A 16,897-nucleotide genomic window follows, 5' to 3' on the forward strand; every position below is an offset into this window, starting at 1 on the left:
GGCAGTGGGAGCGAGCTGAATGGAGGGAGGAGATAGGAGAGGTGAGAAGCGGCACGAGAACCCATTAGTCCACACAGCCCAAGCCAGCCAAAGCAACCTAGGAGCAACCAGCCAGCATGACCTCTGGATCCAGAAACAGCTAACAGGCCTCAGAGTCTCAGGGCATGCCAAGCAGGGCGGTACTTTTCTATGAAGTGAGTCATTTGAATTCTTTGGGCAGCAGATATTTTCTCCCATGACTTACAATGAGGTTCAGCCAGAAGACAATATTGAGGGATGGGTTTTGGCCAGTGGACTGCTCTTAGCAATGGCTAGAACATTGGGATGAATAGTTTGGGAGGTTGATTACTGTCAAATCGCCAATTTGGTGAGATTCCGCAGACCAAGATGAATGGCAGTTACTGTGTGACTGTTGACCAAAAGCGCAGCACAGGTGAACAAAGCCAAATTGCATGGAATAGTTGTCATCTTGAAAGTTTTATGGCAAATGTGGGCCCAGAAGTCCATGTCAGCAGACACAGACCATTTTGAAATTAATACCATTGAATTGTTGCTTGAGAGTGACCTATATGTCTCAGAGAAGTTCTTCTTTCGGCGAGAGCTTTGTGATGTTAACAAACCAACAAAATCCGATGGCTCGTGTTTTTAAAGCATTGGAATTGTTGTCTAAATTGTCTTATTATAGATACTGGAACAAATTTCCATATATTATCTCAAAAGTTTGTATGTATCTGCCAATTATTTTTAAACCAGAAAACTAATATATTAGCAGTAGGAATGCTTTGTGTACATTGTATCGAAGAAGCCATAAACTGGAAACTAAGTCAACTAACACAATTGGAAAATGTTTACTGAGCTTAAACAGTTGAGAAGTAGGGCAATTTTCCTTTGTCATTCTACACTATTATGTCATTATCTAGATTCCCCTTTTTAACCCTCCTGTTAGTAACTACATAGAATGCAGGTTTAAGAAATTTTCAGCTTTTAATTTTCCCCAAGGTAATTTCCATTTTTAAATGCAGCCGATGACTCTCCTAGATAAAAATATACTGGAAAAGAAAAATAGAATAGAAATGAGGGTCTCTCCGAAAATTGTTCAGATTGTGCTTTAATTATCCAATTCATGTGTTTGGGTCTGCTATTTTGTAAACCCACAATAATAAATAAAAATTAAATTATTAGAAAGTAATATCTGAATATAAACACATGAATAGCCATGATCAAAATTATCCAGGTACTGCCATATAAAATAAACTTAATAGCAAAAAGGGGAAGAAAAATTAAAGAAAAACTGCCAGTAGAGGTGTTCACAGTGTGGGGTGTCTGTAAGGCAACTGGAGTTAATATAGACATTGACTTTACATGAATGGCAAAGTGGCACCATGGAATATGTACAGTTACTGTGAACACCCACACGGCACAGAGGAATCTGGAACCTCTAATGTCTCTCTGACATGAGATTCTTCTTGGGTTTGATTTTGGTACAAACAGGACTGAAATCAACACAAAAATCTTCTACAGAAAGTATCCTCAAATGATCTTCTCAAGGTACAATCTTTGTGAAATCATGCCCACTCTGTCATGTTGACCAAAAGTCCATGTAAACTGTGTACAGTGATGAGAGTAGATCATTGCAGAAAACCTGTGACCCCCAGCTTTGCAGTGGTCACTCCAAGTCCTGAAGGTTGATTGTGCTTCCTGTGAACTGGGAGTTGTCAGAAGCATTGTCATCCTCTGCCATCACAGAGGGTTCCTGCAAATAGAGTCAGTGTGCCAATTACACATTGAAAATAATTTCCATGAAATTAATAAAATAAAAAGATAAGATAAGACAAGTTAATAGAATTATTTTCACCCAACTAACTCCGGTTGCAGCTGTTCTGTGTAAATGTTGCTCAGGTTGGTCAACACTTTAAAAATCTTTTATCTCAAATTTTCAACCATAAAATTCAAAATCACAAGAAAAAGTGTAATAGCACTTAAAATACTTACAGTCATCTTGGCATCCTTTAAATTATACAACAACTGCAAGACTCAGTGACACCAAATAGACCTATATACATTGATCAGGCATAACATGACCACTGACAGTTAAATTGAATAACACTAATTATCTTCATAACACTTCATAACACAACACAAACTATGATGACTTGACAACTGGGTCAAAGCATCTCAAAAAATGCTTCTCTTATGGAGTGTTCCTGACCTGCAGTGGTCAATAACTAATCAAAGGTGGTCCAAGGGAATGAACAGCTGTGAACCAGCAACTGGGAAATGGGTGGCTAAGGCTCACTGATGCATGTGGGTAATAAGGGCTGGCCCGTGTCGTCCAATCCAACAGATAAGCCACTGTTGTCCTATAAGAAGTTAATGCAGGTTCTGATAGATAGGTGTCAGAATGAAAAGCACATCACAGTTTGTTGTCTATTGGGCTGCATAGCCAGAGACCAGTCAGGGTGACCCCTGTGCACTGCTGAAAGCACCAACAACAGGCACATGGGAATAAGAACTGGACCACAGAGATATTGTAGAAGGTAGCCTGGTTTGATGAATGAAGTTTTCTTTTACATCCCACAGATGGCTTAGTTGCTTACCTTACATGGCACCAAGATGCACTATGGAAAAAAGGCAAGCTGACAGAGGTTGGTGCTTTGGGCAATGTTCTGTTGGGAAACCTTTGGTCCTGCCAACTATGTGAATATCATTTTAACATGGACCACCTGCAGACTATGTACACCCTTTCATGGAAATGGCATTCCCCGATGGCCATGGCACAAAGCAAAAATGGTTCAGGAATGGTTTGAGGAGCACAACAACGACTTTGAGGTGTGAATTTTGCCTCAAAATTCACCAGATCTAAATCCAATCAAGAATCTGTGAGATGTGCTGGACAAAGAAGTCTGAGCCATGGTGGCCAAACCTTACAATTTAGAGGACTTAAAGGATCTGCTGCTTACATCTTGGTACCAGATACCACAACACACCTTCTGGGGCTTAATGGAGTCCATGTATCAATGGGCTGGGGTTGTTTTGGCAGCAAAAAGGGGGGCCACTACAATATTAGTCAGTTGGCTATAATGTTATGCCTGATCAGTGTAATGCATCCATAGTTTTTTTCTCAGACTGGATGGGACATACACACATAGTATGAGATTACAGCAATAACATGCATTGCAATGATTCTGCAAAATGTGTTACACAAAGGTAAATGCATTATGGCAAATGCATATTCTTTGTTCTTTTAGGCAGTTTTAACTTGCAGAAAATTCTTAGAAGTTGTTTTTCCAGATGATGGTTAATGGCCAAAGTGCTCAATCATTTAATGCAAAGACATTATGCAATTCTGTCTCTAAAACCTTTATTTTCCAGCAGTGAGATGAGATAAAAACGAAACTATGTTCGCTAGGTACCCCCACTTAATAATTTTTCAAATTGGAAGCCAAATTGACATGCCTCATGGAGCTCTGATATCTGGCCAAACTTCATCCATAAAAATAAATTCAAAATCATATGAAATAGTGAGATGGCAACTGACTACAATCTTATATAAATTAAAATGTATCTGAAATTCCAAATGAAAGTGCTCTCACCTGTAAAATGTTGACAGGTAGGTCAACTGTGAGCTGAGAGTGGGAGCTGGATGGCTGAGAGCTCAGCTGGAAGGCAAGCTCACCATCACTTGCTGGGTCTTCCTGCATGTACACACCTGTTGATAAGCATGTCTAAAACAGTAGCTATGTTGTTATCCAAATATCTGGAGTTCTCACCTGCAACAGCTGGATCTGAACATACTGGACTCCAGTGACAGGATCACGCAGAGTCAAGCTGCCACTGCCTGAAGCAGCTCCTTCACCATAGCGATCACCAGTGGGAGCCAGTGGTGCTGAGGTTGCCTTTGTTCCTTTGACTTTTCTCTGGCAAGAAATTCCTACATTGGACAAGCCAACATTGCCATTTACTTGCCATCATATAGTCATTTATGTCTGGCTAGCTCATTGACTAGTAGGGGCGTCATGATTCTCCAAATCCTTGATACGATTACATCTGTTAGACAGGTCAGCTCCATATCTCTTTAACATACTAAATAATGGACTTAATATTGTAAATAATTTTATAGATTGTTTTATAGATTGTGATACATTGTATACTTTTTGATCTTTTTAGGAAAGATGGCAAGGACAATTGCTTATGCCTTATTACCAACATTATAGGATTTATAAACAATATAATGTACCTAGATCTTGTTTCCCTCCTAAACTGGAGACCTACTTAGTAGAAGCTTAATGTATCATGGTTTCATAAGCTCATTTTATCCTTATATCTTTGGTTTTCTAACTACTGGTTCAGTAGTTAGAAATCACATGGAGAGACTTAATCAACCTCAACCTGTCAGTAACATGTTAGTTGAAACGTCCTGCTTAGCAAAGTTAAATGTTTGAATGAACATAAACTATGCGTCCATATGTTATATGCTGCCTTTGCAAAACGTGTTGTTTATTGTTGCCATTATGACGACGGTTGGCTGATGAAGCTGTCAATTAGAAACATACATTTGATTGACAGCTTTATCAACCAATGGTGACTTTGGTTGACCTGCAAGGGCGGGGCAGTCTCAAAATTCAACAAAGGTTTCATAAATGCACAGTCTATGCTGCGTGAATTCATATTACAAGTGTGCCTCAAAATTACATTTGAGAAGTCTGAAACACAACTACAAAACAAAGCATGTGCATTCGTGAAAAGCCCTGTGCGAGTTCATTCATTATGAAACTGTTCTGACTCCATCGGTTTTGAATTGAGTTAATGTGTCTTCTAAACCAGTGGGTGCCATTGCACCTTTTAGCTGGCTGCAGATTCAGGTTAGAGGAGGTAATGTTGACTCGAAGGTCGAAATCGTAATGTCATTTCAACTGTTAACCAATATACAATTGAGTTTCTGACATCCCTAATGAGGAGAATTGAATAAATGTTTAAATTAGGTCAAAGGGTGTGTTACCAGATGAGGCTGATGGGTCTCTTTGCTTCTTCTTCTTCTTCTTCACCAGTTGGAAAGCTCTATAGTCAGTCCTGGCTGAGCCTCCACTATCCTGGCACACAAAATGAAAACACATACAGTGCAACTATCTATTTCCACTGTGAATTCATCTGTGTAAATTATAGGCATGAAGGACTGTAGTGACTATTCTTACCAACTACAGTGAAGCTGAGAGTAGCAAATATTTGTCATTTTCAAAAATTTCAAAAACACACAAAATACAAAAAAGCAAACTTGTGCTAGGGTTGGGTGATATGGCTTAAAATAAAAATCTCTTTCTTTTTTTTTTTTTTTTAACATGATATTAAAATTATGAGTCATTTTTTGCTTTCTTAAAAACAACTTTTAAATAACAATGTAAAAGGTTTCCTTTATTTAGGTTTTTGTTTCCCTTCTGGGATTTGGACCCAGCTTTGCTTTACTGCGCATGTGCAACTTACAATGAGTAATGATCAGCTTAGCCTTCTCTGAACTATGGGAGCCAAAGGAGACCACTAGCAGCGGAGGTTACCTGTTTTAAACCGAGCGTCGGCACCAGTGGCCACCACACTACGAATTACCATAAGTTCGCAAATGTTAGGTCTATTGGAGGAATTCCAGCATTTTCTGAAAGCTGAGAAGTTCGCTTCACAGCCAATATTGGGTCATTACAGTAATTCCACCTGCACAGTTGCCAGAAGTGCAAAACCTTCATGATTAACCATTAATACATTCTTTTGACATACTGTAAACTGCAGGATATTGAAAGTTCTAAGTGTTCTTTAAAATAAGGTTAGAAATAAGGTTTAAAGAGACAACTGATTTTCATTAAGAAAAATAAAGAAATCTTCCTACAATACTTGATAAAATCTATTTATCACCCAGCCCTAACTTATGCATTTGTTTTGCAGAGATTATAAATGTTGCAATTACAGACATCAAATGTATCTAAAAAAATTTTGACGTGTCTACTCACTAGGAAGATGCTTGGTGACACAGCGTTGAGTTCTGTGTCTTTCTGAGGGCTGAAGCTGCTGCTGTGAGTGGGGAAAACAAACTGGGTGAGGACCTTCCCTGCTTCTGGAGGACCCAGCACCTCCACGCAGCTCAGCAGAGGCCCCGCTCCTCCATGGCCACCAACCTCCACCAATGTAGATGGTGAAGCAAGCAGTTCAGCCACCGGAGCCACAGTCAGAGTGGCTGTGGCTTCTACATTCAAGCCACTGGAGGAGCTGAGTGGGTGTTGTAGAGTGGGGTCCACAGAGGCACTTGCACCATGCATTGTGAGAGCTGTGAGAGTTCCCAGTGCCTCCGGGGTTACCGTCTGCACATCATCCAGGTTTAGTGTGCCCTGCGCAGGCAAGACATCACCTGCTGTTCCCTCCAGACCATGGTGGGGGCCCATGTCAGCTGATAGGATAATAGGGTCCACAGTCTTAGCCAACCTGGTGCCAGTGTTGGTCCCAAGTGTGGTTCCAACTGAGGATGGGTCAATGGTCAGAATGCCAGAGTTGACCAGGGAGAGGTCCACGGTGAAAGTACTATTAGAGTTGCTACCACATGCAGGGGTTCCTACTCCAATAGCAGTGCCTGGAGGAGCATTGCTTCCAGGCACTGCTGAGAAAAGAGAGGTGAGGTCTAAGTTGGTCAGTGGGTCACCTCCAGCGCCACTCGGCCCAGCAACAGCTGTTGAGTTGGAGCTGATTAGCTCACTACTAGGAGTCAATGCAGGCGTTGTCTCCATTTGGTTCAAAATATCTGGGATGAATAATCACAGTGAAAAGCAATAGATTCTGTTAGAAGGGGGACATGCAGTACACTTAGTTGCCAATGTGTCAGAATGTAACAAGCTGAGGATAAAGCACTAAAAACATTGATCATTCAAGATGATTATTGGTCAACCTCCAGTTTAGACGCCCGCTACTAAATAAACAGATTATGAATTATCAGCAAGTGTTACTAACCAGGACTAAGGCGGTGGTGTTTGAGCATGTGGCTCTTCAGACTGCTGCGGGAAGAGAAGTGCTTGGAGCAGTTTGCCACAGGACAGCGGGTCCTCAGGGTGCTTGTGTCCTGTTTATGTTTTTTCGAGTGGATGTAGAGGCTACTACGTGCTGAGAACTTGGCATTGCAGCCTAAAGCAAAAAATACACAATTCTATAGACATGACTACTTAAAATACATAATGTCACAGGTTGGGAACTTTCTCCCTATTAACTTCCAACTGTATACCGTTTTGTTTAGTTTTTTTGTTTAAGTGCCCCTGTATGTATCAAACCCTTAACGGTTCTCCCAACAAAACATGCTATTCATACATTTTGTTTCTGGTTTCTGTACCCACCTTCTGCATGGCACTGGAAGGGCTTTGTGCCCAGATGGGTGATACTGTGACCCTTTAGGTGCTCTGCTCGGGTGAAAGACTTTCCACAGCCTTCCTCTGTACAGACAAAGCGACGGTCATCATCATGTTTCCTAATAATTGCAGAGAACAAGACCACAGTCAGTAAGACATATCTTTTTTTTTTTTTTCACGATAAGTGTAATGACTGACAATGGCATCATGAAGTTTGTTACCCGTAAAAATCTATAAATTAGCCGCATCGTTGTTTAAGCCGCAGGGTTCAAAGCGTGTGAAAAAAGTAGCGGTTTATAATCCAGAAACTACGGTAAATAAATTAGATTTGACTTGTACAAATAAATTAGACAATAGCTTGCAGCAGTGGGATTGTTTAATGTTTTCCCTGTATTTTTCAATTTTCATGCAAATCAAATTATTGCAGGGCTGCAAGGTGGCATAGTGGTTAGTACTGTTGCCTTACAGCAAAAAGGTCCTGAGATCAATCCCCAGGCCTGGGGCCTTTCTTTGTGGAGTTGTGTGGAGTTCTCTCTATGCTTGCTTGGATTTCTTCTGGGTACTCCAGTTTCCTCCTATAGTCCAAAGCCATGAGTGTCTAGGTTGATTGTGACTCTAAATTGCCCATAGTTATGAGCACAAGTGTGAGTGGTTGGCTGTCTTGTCTGTCTCAGTATGTTGGCCCTGCGACAGACTGGACAGGTAGCCAGTCTGTCCTCACTTGGACTATTGGCTGAGACTGGCTCCAGCCACCCATGACCCGGAAATGAATAAGCAGCAGGAGATGAGTGAGTGAATAACTAATGCACCAAGTGGCTGCTCAATTTAAATTAAGCATACAATTTTAACAATATTTATAATTTGTATGTGAAGCCTTCTGTCCTAAGCATCTAAACACTTAACCTTTCAGGAGTTATCCATCATTAATTCCTTATTACTTTTTTGATAACTTACCGTTTGTGTCGAAGTAACTTTGACATACTTGTGAAGGACCAGCCACAGCCCTCTGAGTCACACACAAAGGGCCTCTCACCTGGAAAAAGGAACTTATTTGTTTGTTGACCAGTGAACATGGTGTGATTTAAACAAAATACCCTGTGCAGTATACTTTATTTTAGATAATTAAATTCAGAACTTTTCTCAGATTATTGAATATGCAGCATCTAAAAATTGTGGGGAGAGCTATAAATTCACAGCATCAGGTGATTGGGAAATGACTTGTTCTTTAAAATAAAATCTCAGGAATCTGAATGCTTACAACTGAAAGTTTAACCCCCATTAACTGTTTATGCTCCTTTGGACCAACTTAAAGAGTACCAGTTTGTCTGTTGCCATAACTATCGCCTACTGGTTCAGAGTAGTGGGTTGGGTGTTTTTAAATATTGTATTATTATTAATATAGCAACACTCAAATCTAGAAATGTGCTTACCAGTGTGACTCCTCATGTGGATCTTGAGACGACAGGCCTTGTCATATGTCTTGTCACAGCCTGGAAAGGTACAAGTAAAGTGGCCAGTATCTCTGAAGTGTGTGCGATTGTGCGAGAAGAGGGCGCTGAAGGTGATAAAGTTTTTCTCACAACCTGTAAAGACAACGATTGAGTCAAAAGTGTGAATTGCACAATTGATTAACCATCCAATTCAATTTTAAATAGTCTATTTCGTTTCATAGTCAATTCTGGAAAAGTAATTTAAGTAAGTATTAAACAGGCTTCCCTAACGCGAGTAAGTGTGTGCACCATCTAATCTAACTCCCCTTTTTAAAATCAATTACTTAATTTACCTCACTCGTTTTCTTCCTAATATAGTAATAACTGATTGCATAGGCATGGGTTAATTGACTACACATGCAACACAACCACAATAGGGTTGTACATTAACGTTATCACATTAACACAAAACATTAGCCACAGTGAAATAAGTATACAGGGGTGAAAAGGTGGAAAATGCAAAATGGGCATGGTGTTACCTGGGAATTCACATTTATGGGGCCTCTGTGGCTCAAAATGGACCCTCTGGTGATTGGTGAGTCGTGCAGCACTGCGAAACCTCTCACTACAGATCTCACAGATGAAGGAATTATCATGCTCGTGGATTTTGACATGGGCTTTCAGGTTGTACACAGTAGTGAAACGCCGCCCACAGCCTTCAAACTGGCAGGTATGTGGTCGCTGTTTATCATGTGACTGAAGATGGCGCTTTAGTTTGTAAGATGTGGCAAAAGCCCAGCCGCAGCCCTCCATGGTACACTGGTAGGGACGTGGATCTTCTGCATGGTTCAGGAGGTGAACTTTAAGTTTCTGACGTGTGTCAAATGCACAAGAGCAGCAAGGTTCTGGGCAGTCAAAAGAGGTCACAGTTTCTTTCTTAGACTTGATTGGTGGCCCAGACGGAAAATCCTCATTTTGGCTGTCTACCTCTGTTCTTTTATGGGGTACCGTGACAAAATCTGCCTGTTTTCCAGCACACAGTGGCCCCACCTCTTGTTTCACAACAGTGCAGGAATCCAGAGAAGTTCCCAATACTGAGAGTGAGTCATCCACTAGAGCCAGCTCTGAATCACTCAAAGACAAACCAGGTCTTGGTTCTTTCTGGAGGCTGAGGCTAGATACTGCTAGCGTGTTGATCTTGCCAATGGATTTGGTGCCACTGTCATAGTTAAGAAGAACAATATCCTCATGGTTTTTCATGCCTAGATGCTCCTTCAAGCTGACTATGTTATCCTGTTTGTTTACATGTCCGTCTGGTGGAGCAGCGAAAGTCAGTATCCCATTTTCTATGGTTACTATGATGCTTTGGTTGTTTATCGTGATAGTTCCGGAAAAGGTTTCACTAGCATGTGAACTTGTGGGGGCCGTGACCAGGTTTTCACTGTCCTGCAGTCCCGCTGGGTCTGAAATAAAGCCCGGTGTGTTCAAGGCTTCCGCGACATCTGGGTTCACTGAAAGTAAGGCACTGCTCCCATCGGAATGGGACTGTGGCAAAAACTCCCTAACAAGTTTACCGTCATCGTTTTCACTGAAAATCTGGCCACAAATCTTGTCGCCATGTTTGTTTGTTAAAACCACGTCTTCGATAACGTGGTGGTTGACATTATGTTTACCATTAAGCGCAATTGAATTACCCTTAAATAAATGGAAAATGTTTTCTGTATTTTTCAATGCTTGTGTATCAATGCAGTTCAAGTTATCATTACATTCAGAGATAAGTGCATTACTGTTGTTTCCAATCTCCATAAAGTCCCCAATATTCGCCTTAGGGCGATCGCGCGTTCTACGTTTTATTTTATCCCTATCTTCGGAAAATACATCCGATCGATAATTGCTTTCCTCACCACTGCCATCATCTTGAACGACGTTGAAAACAACATACAATTCCTGGGTGCTTCTCTCTGCCCTGTTTGCCGTAATCATGTAGTCCGTAGAAACAGAGCTTTGACAAGCTAGTAAAGGCTGCTTGAGGGCGCCGTCCTCACGCTGGTGCCGTAAAACTGGAAATGGTAACGTTAGTTGCCGCTGCGGTATTGATTCTTCTTCCCCTTCAAAAAGAGGCAGCTCCAGTTGCATTACAGTATCCAAACTTTCTATTTCATATTTCCGGATAGCCCTCCCAGGCTCTTGGTTACCCTGTATTGCGCTCAGGTCATTTTTTTCCCCCGTGTCCAAGTTTTTAAGTGCATCACTCGGTAAACTGATTTTGCAGGTTGGTTGCGATTTGTTAACATATACATTAGCCGTTCCGCTGCCATTTTCCGCCAGTAGGTGAAATGGAGACGTCCTTGGCCTGTTGTTGTTGTTGTTTCTGTGAAGTTCGGGCAAGTCCTGTTGTCCATCCGTACCATTTTCAATGCAATTATATCGAGAGCTAGATCCTGTCGCCGACCGAAGTGTTGACGAAGTAAGTCTCTGAGCGGCGCCATGTTGAGAGTGAATGTTTTGAGCATCAGATAGCCCCTGAATTTCCATCTTGGTATCCCTGTAGCAGCGACACAGATAAGGCCCGCCCAGACAGACGGGAGCTATCTACAGTCAATGCACAATTTACAGCAGACCGACTGGTGCTTTCAAGGACACCATGGAAAGTCTTCTATTCAGAGCAACTTGCCTATGTAAAAGTGCTTGGTGACTTGGTTCAGGGCACTAATTCACGGATTTTTTGTTGCATTTCCTATCTTTATTAGTGCGATATTAGTGTGATTTATTTAGTAGAGCTTCTCCGAGTCACCGGACCTCTATCAAAAATTAGGAGCAGTAGAGTCCTGAGTCACTAATGTTATTAGTCACGTGTCTTTTTTTTTCTTTTTTTTAAAGATCTGTCTAACCCTAACCCTAACCCTAACCCTACATTGCTCTTTGTCCCCATTTTAAGCTCTAGGAACACCAAAACACCATACACTGCTTCTTCTTGATAAGAGTTATTGTTTTGTCACAAATTGAGTCAGTTGGAGGGCTTCACTGACCCCAAAATCAGCTTGATTTGGGCTCTCTGTCTGCTACAGGGGACAGCTTCAGATGTTATTCTGCGTGATCTGTGTGTGGGCTGCAGGTGCAGACACAGACTCCTCTGACAGGAGAGCGATTGGTCAATGGACACAGACACACAGACGAACAGAAATACAACAAGAGTCAGATACATATACACAAAGATATTCACAAATATGATATACACACATTGAGTGTAAATAACCACACTAACAGAATTAAAGTCAATGTTGTTCACTTTGTCCATAATTTACTGTGGGACCCAGGCAAACACACATAGCCATATACAGACATAATACACAATAAACATAACTGAGCTATTCTCAGACACACATACACACACAGGGAGTCACCTACACAAATGCACAAACACACTGATGTATGAACAAACATCCACACAAGTTTAAAGTCAATTGGGTTTTTTGGGTTTGTTTTTGTTTGTTTGTTTGGGAGTGGTGACACTCCCATAGGACTCTGTTGTACAATTTCTTTTGGTCTACTTCCACAGTGTGCAGCCTTGTATAGTTTCAAACTTCATCTCCATGGCATTGGACATACAGTATCTATAAATAATATTATTATTATAACCATGAAATAATTAGACATAATCTGTTCTCACCTATTTTGCTTCATCTGCCTTTTAGTGTCTAGGACACAGAGGAAGTGAATGTCTCCACATGCACACTTGTTATTGATGTTTTCACTCATTGTTTAATAAAAAAAAAAATACTATTTCATTCATTCAAGTTTAATTAGTTGTTGTTCTGTAATATATTTGAAATATATTTTCTGTACAGCTTTTCCCTCCAAAACTTAAAAACGTATCTATCAGTTCAATTCAGTTCAGTTGTCACCCTACCACTCCAAATGTAGAACTGACATTTACAAATATGTAATAATGCAATAACAGTCAAACAAGTACTTGGGTATGTGATTTTATTTATATTTACCAAGCAATGTCACAATCGCTGCTGTCTGCCCCATAGAAAAACATGACAGCGTGTGTTTGAAACTATACAGGCTTATGTGGACCACGTGACCACCCTGCAGCTAGATAAGAGAGTGTTGCAACTCTTCTCTCTCTAGGGCACTGGGCAGTATGAACAGTTTTCTCTGTGAAGGAGTTGGACATACTTGTCCTGTCGCCATTTGCATTTAACTTTATTGGCAATGGTATTGGTTTGCTGGTAAAGCTGCCAGGCTGAGGCTCAGGAGTGGATACAAATAGAGAACAGGAACAGCAGGGGGGTACAAAAACAACAGCAACACTATCAACATGGGGAAGATGGGTGCACAAAGACGACAACAACAGCAAGAACAATATCAGTATAAACCGTGAGAGCAGGGTTTTCCATGCAATGTGCATTGTGCACCTTGTATAGGGTATATGCAAGTGTATATGTATATACAGTATATGTGTGCTACAGTTTGTCATTGGATGCTGTGGGTAGCTGTAGCTGTAGCTGATGTTGGGTATCAGAACAGCACGCCCCCAGGCAGGCAGGTCAGGACCGAGCCACCAGAGCACAGGCCATCCCCCCGGAGATTGCCCAGGTCCAAGCCATGCAAGGACACGTTGGAAAGCACTGGACCCCCACCCGAAGGCAGCCCACAGAGAGACAAAGGAACCAAAGGATCCCAGGCCCATTGGGTGCACCACACACAGCACACAGGGGCACAGAGCTACCCCGGCCAGAGACCTGGCCAGGCCCCCAGCAAGGGCCCCACCACACACCACATGCCCCACACCCAGACCAGGCGAGCAGCAGACCACCGCCCCTGGACAGGGCTGCCTTCCCACTCCCCTAACCCAGCCCAAGAGCTCCACAGTTCCCAGTCCCACAGGATGCCACCACACTAGGGGAGGCAACCGCAGGAGGCAGCAGCGCAGGGCCTGCCAGCCCAGCAAGCCACTGGACATCCAAGTAAGCCAGAATCCAGGGCCAGAGCCACGGGGGTCAGTCCCCCCCATCAAACTATGTTATCAGGGACCAGATCTGTTTAAATTCTGCCGATCGATTTTTTTTCCTAAGCAGACATTGTTTCTGTGGAAATATGGTCTAATAAAAGGTTTCTATCCTGAGTAGTGCTTAGGTTCTTCTTGGATTTCCATATAATCAGGATGGTCTTTTTTTACAATGCTTAGGGCAGTAAGGAGCATTCAGGATTTGTTTACTTCCATATTGACATTGGGTTGCCTAGCAGACAGATTGTGGCGGGTGGTAGCGATGGGGTATCCTAGCCACCATGATAAGTCTTCACTAACCCTATGCCAGAAGTTTTTGACAGGTGTACAAAGCCAAGAAGCATCCAGATAGCAATCTGGAGAACCAGTTGCGCAGTTCTTGTGTGAAGCCCATGTTGAAAATCATTTGTCCTGTATAGGGTGTTCTGTGTATGACCTTGTAATTTATTAATTGTAGGTTGCTATTTTGAGTAATTTTGAACATGTTGGAACAGATTTTTATTCAAAAGTTAGGGTCTATGTTGATCAACAGATTTTTCTCCCATTTGGAGGTAGAAACGGAGATTGTTAGATCTGTTGTAGACAGCATAAAGTTAATTTTAGACAGTAGTTTAGGTGGTGAAAGCTTTAGAAAATCTATTATTCAGGGTGGAAGCTCTAAATCCAATTGGCTAAGGTCAAATCATGCCTGATTTATTGATTGGAGTTGAAGATATTCCAGAAATTAGGTTTTGTTAATACTGTATTTTTTATTGATTTCATATTTTGCAGGATGTCAGGATTGTTCCAGATAGGTGTGAGCCTACGAGGTGTGTTTGAGAACCCATTTCTTTTGAGGAATTACCACCAAGTTGTGAGGGTGTCGCTGATGCTAATACACTTGAAGCAGCTGTGACGCTTGATAAGAGAAGATCAGAGATTTGGATTTCTTTGCAAAATGTTCATTCAATATCGAGCCATGCTTGGTCTAACGAGTTTGGCTTAATCAATTTTAGTATATATTTTAATCTTTTGGCCAGGTAGTAATTGTAAAAGTTTGGTAATTCCAAACCACCATGGTCTCTACTCGTTTGTAAAGTGTTTAAGCTTATACGTGGTGGTTTAGCTTTCCAAAGAAATTTGGAGATGTTAAAGTCTAGTGATTTGAACCAAGTCAGGGGAGGTTGACTGTTGACTGTTGCTACTCTTCCCATAAGTAATATGGGTAGTATCCTCCACCGGGCGAGGTCATCCTGTATTTCTTTAATTAGGATGGTGTGGTTTATGTTTGCTGTATCAATTCCCTTAATATTTTTGTTCTGCCGAACTACAGCTGCGAGTGGCTCTATAAATAAAGCAAAAAGGGAGGGACAACCTGTGGGACATATAACCACAACATACCAATTTACAAATGCTTTTCTGCATCGAGGGAGACTATTACGCCATCTTTGCTCTGACTGTTACAATATTCTATCAGGTTAAGTCTGCGGGTGTTGTTGGTAGAGTGTCAGCCTTTAATAAACACAGTTTGGTTAGGATGGTAGGAGGTGTTACTGTTTCAAATCTTCTAGCTAATGCCTTGCAAATAATTTTAATATTTATATTCATAGCCAAAACCCTGAAAACCCAGAATTAAGACCAGGAGGCAGAGTCGCCATTTAACACACTCCTCTGCGCCTCAGTCAGAGCCTGTCGAGAACGGAATAGAGTTTCTGTCTATGCTTTAGTCTATAGAGTCTATGTCTGTCCCCCAACCACCTAAATTTTGAAAAGAGAAAAGTCACTAAACCCAAATTAAATAGAAGAGGAGCTAAAAACAAAAACTTAACTGAAATCAAAAGAGACATAAATTCGGTCTCAAATAACACTGCAATTAAATTGCACTGTTGAATATTTGATCACTATCATCAAAAACCCTACTAGTTAATGATCTCATAGCTGATCATCATATTGATTTATTTTGCATAGCAGAAATCTGGCTGCAGCAGGATGAGTATGTTAGTCTTAATGAAGCCACGCCCCCCACTCATGGTAATTTTCATATCCCTCATACCACAGGTTGAGGAGGGGTGGGTGGCTGCAATATTTCAGTCAAGCCTATTAATCAACCCTAGACCAAAATCTGGCTGTAGGTCTTTTGAAAGCCTCGCTCTTAGTCTATCCCACTCAGACTGGTCCGTACTCAGAATTCCTATCAGAGTTTTCTGAGTTTATATCAGAGTTAGTACTCAGCACAGATAAAATTATTATACTGGGAGATTTCAATATTCATGTAGATCTAGAAAGTGACAGCCTTCTGGGTTACTTTCCCTACTAGACTCAATTGTTTTTTTCCCTGCATGTGAATGAACCCACTCACTGTTACAATCATATCCTTGATCTTGTTCTAACATATGGCATTGAAAGTGACAAGTTGACAAGTGACAATCTCTCCTCAAAACTCTCTTTTGACTGACCATTACCTCATTACATTTGATTTTACCTTAATTGGAAATTCAAGATGGCACGGTGGACGGCTGCCTCTGTGCTTTGCTCTGCAGTACTTTGTCTGTTTTTGTTTATTTGAGGAGAGGAGGTGGAATCTGCTTTTATATTAACGAAGGTTGGTGTACAGATGTCACAGTTTTGAAGAAATCATGCAGCCCCCACTTGGAGTCATTTTACATAAAGTGTAAGCTGTTTTATTCACCGCAGGAGTTCTCCTCATTCATTCTGGTTGGTGTTTGCATCCCACCTCAGGCCTGTGTAAATGACCCTGTCCGTTATCTGGTCAGCCAGATAACGGACAGGGAGAGGAAACACCCTGACTCCCTGCTCATTGTTCTTGGGGACTTTAACAGAGCAAACCTCAGCTGTGAACTGCCAAGATACAGACAGCATGTTAAGTGTCCCACCAGGGACAAAAACACTCTGGACCACTGTTACACTGTATTAAATGATGCATATGACTCTGTCCCCCATGCAGCCTTGGGACGCTCTGATCACTGCATGGTTAATATTCTCCCAAACTACAGGCAGAAATTCAGCTCTGCAAAGCCTGTAGTGAAGCCTGTGAAGAGATGGACCACAGAGGCAACGCTGGAGTTACAGGCCTGCTTTGA

General features: G+C 41.5%; 2 protein-coding genes across 2 annotated transcripts; one reads left to right on the forward strand and one right to left on the reverse strand.

Annotated features, from left to right (window-relative positions):
* Positions 1-1,090: 1,090 nt before the first annotated feature.
* LOC115043812 (zinc finger protein ZXDC) lies at positions 1,091-11,371 on the reverse strand. The gene is made up of 10 exons (XM_029502522.1): positions 9,340-11,371; positions 8,801-8,953; positions 8,325-8,403; positions 7,359-7,489; positions 6,982-7,152; positions 5,994-6,775; positions 5,000-5,090; positions 3,771-3,931; positions 3,594-3,695; positions 1,091-1,753 (listed from the first exon to the last, which is right to left on the reverse strand). Exons 1-10 carry the CDS (start codon positions 11,333-11,335, stop codon positions 1,667-1,669), a joined length of 3,753 nt encoding a protein of 1,250 aa, XP_029358382.1. The 5' UTR covers positions 11,336-11,371; the 3' UTR covers positions 1,091-1,666.
* A 1,232-nt stretch (positions 11,372-12,603) lies between these two features.
* Positions 12,604-16,897, forward strand: LOC115043056 (zinc finger protein 318-like). Its single transcript, XM_029501131.1, has 2 exons — positions 12,604-13,776; positions 16,811-16,897. The coding sequence occupies exons 1-2, from the start codon at positions 13,318-13,320 to the stop codon at positions 16,895-16,897; spliced, it is 546 nt and encodes a 181-aa protein (XP_029356991.1). The 5' UTR covers positions 12,604-13,317.

The sequence above is a fragment of the Echeneis naucrates genome, chromosome 5, assembly GCF_900963305.1.
Source record: "Echeneis naucrates chromosome 5, fEcheNa1.1, whole genome shotgun sequence".
NCBI lineage: Eukaryota > Metazoa > Chordata > Actinopteri > Carangiformes > Echeneidae > Echeneis > Echeneis naucrates.

Excerpts from the sequence above, each read along its gene's own strand:
- LOC115043812 (XM_029502522.1), bottom strand. The coding sequence starts at position 11,335 with ATGGAAATTCAGGGGCTATCTGATGCTCAAAACATTCACTCTCAACAT. Across the intron at positions 8,954-9,339 it reads CCATAAATGTGAATTCCCAG|GTTGTGAGAAAAACTTTATC; the intron begins GTAACACCATGC and ends TTGTCTTTACAG. Across the intron at positions 5,091-5,993 it reads TGTCACCAAGCATCTTCCTA|GATAGTGGAGGCTCAGCCAG; the intron begins GTGAGTAGACAC and ends TTTGTGTGCCAG.
- LOC115043056 (XM_029501131.1), top strand. The coding sequence starts at position 13,318 with ATGTTGGGTATCAGAACAGCACGCCCCCAGGCAGGCAGGTCAGGACCG. Across the intron at positions 13,777-16,810 it reads GCAAGCCACTGGACATCCAA|GCAGAAATTCAGCTCTGCAA; the intron begins GTAAGCCAGAAT and ends CCCAAACTACAG.